Below are 5,416 nucleotides of genomic sequence, written 5' to 3'. Positions count from 1 at the left end.
ACTGTGATAAATGACATTTTTTGCAAGGCTGTGTTCAAGAAAATAAATAAAAAATTACTTTTACTTCATGACAACATGAAGTAGGCAAAAATCACTTGATTTTACTGTGTATATATAGTTTTTCATATTAGTTTTGCTTTTTATACTGCTGTAACAATGTAAAGTTCCCCACTGCGGGATTAATAAAGGAATATCTTATCTTAAAAATATCACATCATCCCCCATCTAAAGAAATTCATGAAAAGTTCACAAAAATAAATGGAAATCCATATGAAAAGGCTTTGGGACTCCAGAGAAGCACGAGTCATATTTCCGTCTACGATTTTTTTTTTATGTGGATTTTGAAGTATAGCATGCACAGAATGGAGGGCAAAAAGATTATTCTTTTATTTGCCATCCATAGCCAGTAATGCCAAACATACTCGTTGCCATAGCAACTGTCAGCAACGCCACCAAATGTATCAGGATTCATCACCAAAAAACTTTAAAACATCTTCCACATAAACAACAGAACATTCAATCAGTTAGTTTGATGTTTTCTTGATGTTTACTTTGAGATTATTAAGTGATCGCTGTGGTTGATTAGCTCATTTAAACGCCTCCTCTGTCATATCAGACAGTTGGCGTTTAGGTCGTCTTTTTGTTACTGAAACCAAACACACCGAACTACACAGCACATCTAAATCTTACGGTTGTCAAAGTCAAGCTAGCATAACTGACATACTTCCCTCTCCCTCACTAAATTTAATTTAATTAAAAGTTTTTCCTGGCCTTGCTATCTAGTTGACATTCGTTATAAACCCCCTTTCACAAGTATTTCTTGTAAAATAAACATGTTTTCATCACAGCTTATGATTGTTGTTGCAAGGAACGGCCATATTGGAACTTAAAGCTGGAGTTTGACAAATTGTCAGAATTTCAAAGTAGGAGGTTTGACTTAAGTGAGGTGTTCCAGTTGATATCTTTTTACTAAAATGTCAGAATATCTAAATTCCCACAACAAATGTAACATAGCATGCTATGTATTTCTTCCAGATACTTACACTCTTTCTCTAGAAACAAACAAAAGACTAATTGATTACTAGTTTGTTTGAAACTAAAATATTGTATTTACTTTAATAATTGTGGTGGAATTTCTGAATTTGTTGTTCATTGAACACACAAAGTTGGAACCCAAGTGTTTTTACATGATAATCTTTTGTTATTGTTGAGGTTCGATGCGTTTCCGTCTTTCCAACAAAGTAATAACGCAGAAACAGGAACCCAAACCGTGTGTGAGAGAGCCTTTGTGTCGTTAAAACCGAGTGTGAGCCTGTTTTCATCATTTTCAGGTTATAATTTTTGTCGATATCTTCGCTGTTTTTGTGGCAGTCATTGTGTCTCAGTGCAGCCTGCCGCGCGCGCTCCCTCTGGTTTTCGCGGGCTCGCCTGCCTCACGTCTCCCCTGCCTCCCCAACCTTTCCCCCACATCGCACGCGCTGCCGGGTTCACCGGGTTTACTCTGACACCGCTGACTCCCTAACCACGCCCCCCGGCGGCCACGCACCCCGCCTCAGACCAATCATCTGGCGGCCACGTATTGATCATGAACCGCCTCGCCGGTGATTGGCCGCCGCCCGCTACACCTTTAACTGTGATTGGCTGCGTGTTACCACCCGCCAGACTTGCTCTGAATTTCGTTTCTGTGTTTTTTTTTTTTTTTTGTTTTTTTTTTTTGGCTGCTCACAGCTGAAGTGAAGCTCGGTCTGCAGGCAGAACCACAGCGCTCCGAACCTCCAGTACTCCTCTGCTCCTTTTCGCTCTCCTCATGCGGAGCTCCTCGTTAGGGAGCCCCTGCCAGGTGAGTCCCGGCCGGTTTCGTCCTCCCCTGTCTGTTTTTATTGTTATTGTTATAATTTTTTATTTATTTTTAAGGATTAAAGTTGTCCGGTTATCTCTCTGATAACCGGACAAATAAAACCCGCGGCAGATTCGGTACCGACTCTGATCCGGTGGTGTTTCAGCCTGCCAGCCGGTTTATCTGAGGTCACAGTGAACCCAATGAACCCCCATATGCGCGCGCATGTGTGTTTGTGTGCGGATGCAGGATCGCACGTGCCTGTGTGCGCGCGCGATCTCTTCCCTTCTCTCTAACAACAGTTGCATCCCTGCAATGCATCCATCGCTGCACCAGAAAGTTTGTCTGGTTGATGGTTTCTTTTGTTTCTCAGCTGAATCACCTCCAGGAAAAACAATCGACCGCCTATTGTGTCGATCACAGCGTTTGTTTTTTTTATGAAAAATGATCAGAAATTACATTTTCATGTGGTTTTATTGTTGAAATAAATTCATCCACCTCAACCAGATTGGTTTTGATAATTAGTGACTGTATTAATTTGTGCTTTTTCTTTAAGTTTAAGTAGTGGATAATGTAAAATAAAAATAAAACTGAGGAATTTATGCATGTTTTAATATCTGGAAAATCAAGAAAATGTATGTGTGAGTCTTTGTGAAAAGTGCAATAAGATTATTTTAAGGTTCTCAAAAATGCTTATAATGAATATGTTCAGGCATTAGTTTTATATTATGCAGCATTGTTGCTTTAATTTGATCAGACATGGTCTTTGTTTTGGTCAGATATTGTCTGAAAGTCTGGATTTGATCAGGGAATCACATCCAGGGGTCAGTATGTTTGAAAGCTGCCCCTGAAAACAAAGACTCGGCAGAAATGGGCGCGTATGGGAGGGGAAAAAAACCAAGACACAGCGATAGTCGACAAAACACGACGATCAGGAGCCGATATCTGCATGAAGGAACTTTAGTGTGTGCATGAACCTGTTTATAATCAAGCGGTGCATTCGTGTGAAGCTGGGAAATGGGAGTGTTGGCATGTTTGTTGCAAATTGACTTTGTTTTGTTTGACTTCCTGTTGTTATCCCTCTCTCTCCCTCTCTCTCTGGGTGAGTCAGTGGAGGGGGCGTGGCCTGTTTTTGGGGGCGTAACTGTTTCCGTCATCTATTCTGGGTGCAGGGAGGGTCCCCTTTAGCTTTTGTGAAACACAGCAAGAGAAAGAAGGGGACTCTCTCTCTCTCTGTGTTTTATGATGGTCTCTCGCCCCTTGCTCGCTCTCCTCCACCCTTCCTGCATGTGCAGCTGAGCTTTGCTCCAACTCGGCCAAATACCCCGAAGCCCTTTGTCCCTGAGTCACCTCCCAAGCTCAGCCTCGCAGTTCATTTGTCGATTATTTATGTGTTTTTGCTACACCCCAGCCTCTGGTTCTGGTTTATTTAGAATCTGAGGCGGTTTGGGCTCAGGAGGATTTGGGGAAACTATGATATCATTGGTAATTAGATGGGTGGTGGTGCGCCCTCGTTCCCAGAGGAAGAGGCAAACAGTCGGCTGGTGCGTTCAGGACATGCAGGAATGATTGCCTGGTTTGCTCACTGAGACGTAATCAGCCTGATCGACATTTTCTTTGTTTTCACTTCTAATCTAAACCACTTAGAATGAAGCATTTTCCACCAAATGAACTCTGAATCTGTTCTTATAATAACATGACAGTAAAATGGAGGCTCTCCAAGATTTTAAAATACAAAACAACATGGAGGCAGTTGAATCTGGAACATTAGAGAAAAGCAAAACCTTGAAAGTAAAATGTTTTATGTTGAAGTCTGATGGTCTAGAAAAACCTTTACTATTCTCTAAGAGTCCAACCATTTGTCCATCATCCAACATTTGTCCACCCATCATCCATCCATCCATCCATCCATCCATCACCCATCTATCCACTCGACCATCCATCCAACCAACCATCCATCCATCATTTGTCTATCCATCCATCCATCCATCCATCCTTCCATCCATCACCCGTCTATCCACTCAACCATCCATCCATCCATCATTTGTCCATCCAACCATATGCTCATCCATCCATCCATCATTTGTGCATCCATCCATCCATCACCCATCCATCCACTCAACCATCCATCCAACCATCCATCCATCCACCCATCCATCCATCCATCCATCCATCCATCCATCCAACCATCCAACCATCCAGCTTGTACATTGTGTCTTAAGTTTTTCCAATGAATATAGTAAGAGCTGGCAGATTTTTAAAAAGACTTAAAATAAATGTTTCAGAGCAAAGTAGTTGCTCTCAGGATTAATCTGACCTGCTGATGTTCTTCAGGTGGATCTGGTGAACAGCCACACGGCGGCGCTGGCAGCCATGGAGCAGAGGCCGTGCGTCGAGTACCACGACCTGGAGGCCGCCGAGGCGCTCGTCAGCATGAGCTTCTGGTGCCAGCGGCCTCCTAAGCCCCGCCCACTGACGCCCACCTCCGACTCCTGCGACTCCATCCAGCTGCACCCGGAGGGCGGCGACGCTCCCAAGGACCTGATTGCCCTGTCCTCACTGGTAGGAAGTCAGCCTAAAGTTATAAATCAATAACAATATGTAATCTATGTAATCTATGTAATCTAACATATATCAATAGATAATACATCTGATAGAATATTCAGTGGTGTCCAAATGTTTTGCACTGAGGGCCAAAATCCCCAAGCTGAAAGTTTTCAGGGGCCAAACTTTCAATTAAAAACACAAAAATATTGTTGTGAATTCTCTCTTTTATCTGCACAACAATAAAAAACACATATTTTGTGTTTGCTTAAATATTTTGCTATTTACCTTTTTGGGCTTATTATTTCCCATTTTTTAAATCTATGAAATGTTTTAAAGTTTATTCCCAGCAACAAATGTAAGAATTTTCTTCCACAATCTCCACTGTATTTACCCACATGTAATGTTCAGATAACAGAATTGTTTTTTACTCCAAAAGTTTTGAGTAAAAACTTCCTGGATATTAGTGGCACGACTTAATATTAAAAAAATAAATCAAATAAAGAAAAATTTTTGTGTTGTACTAAACAATTTCAGTTTAAGAAGATTTAAACTTGCAGCAGAAAATCTCCTCATAAATAAATTTACAAAAAGTGTTGGATGGCCAAATTTGTGTCTTTCTTGAATTCAGGTCAAAATCCACACAAAATGAATCCAAGGGCCATAAACGGCCCCAGGCCGCACCTTGGACAACCCTGATGTACAGAATATTCACTGAACTTCGATCCACAGCTTTAGCTCACAGCTAGCTAGCTAAGCAAGACGGGTGGAATCAACTAGCTCACTCACTCTTCGGTTGCCTAGCAACAACATGCTGCGTAACTGGCGCAGAAGCAGTTTCAAGTTCCCCCCCATTCCTCATAACTGGTTAAAAATAAAAACGTGTATAAATCAGGAAACGTCACACCACCAGATCAGCTGTATTTCAGATATTTAAAGCAAAAACACTAATAATTACCAATATAGACCCTTTTCACAGTGACGTCAGACAATGGCCTCCATAACTCAAAACTGGGTATCTTTACTTCCGGTGTG

At 41.6% G+C, this 5,416-nt stretch overlaps 1 protein-coding gene across 1 annotated transcript in view; it reads left to right on the top strand.

Moving 5' to 3' along the window:
• The first annotated feature begins 1,681 nt into the window (after window positions 1–1,681).
• klf11a (Kruppel like factor 11a) overlaps window positions 1,682–5,416 on the top strand; it is a 7,650-nt gene continuing 3,915 nt past the window's right edge. Inside the window, exons 1-2 of the mRNA XM_007564843.2 lie at window positions 1,682–1,840; window positions 4,172–4,399. Of these exons, the coding sequence (XP_007564905.1) occupies window positions 1,808–1,840; window positions 4,172–4,399 (261 nt within the window). The 5' untranslated portion in view covers window positions 1,682–1,807. The remainder of the gene's footprint in view (window positions 1,841–4,171; window positions 4,400–5,416) is intronic.

Source organism: Poecilia formosa, unplaced genomic scaffold (genome assembly GCF_000485575.1).
Source record: "Poecilia formosa unplaced genomic scaffold, Poecilia_formosa-5.1.2 Scaffold168, whole genome shotgun sequence".
NCBI classification, from domain to species: domain Eukaryota; kingdom Metazoa; phylum Chordata; class Actinopteri; order Cyprinodontiformes; family Poeciliidae; genus Poecilia; species Poecilia formosa.
Note: the sequence above shows the minus strand (reverse complement) of the source record. Positions and strands in the feature narration are given on the sequence as shown.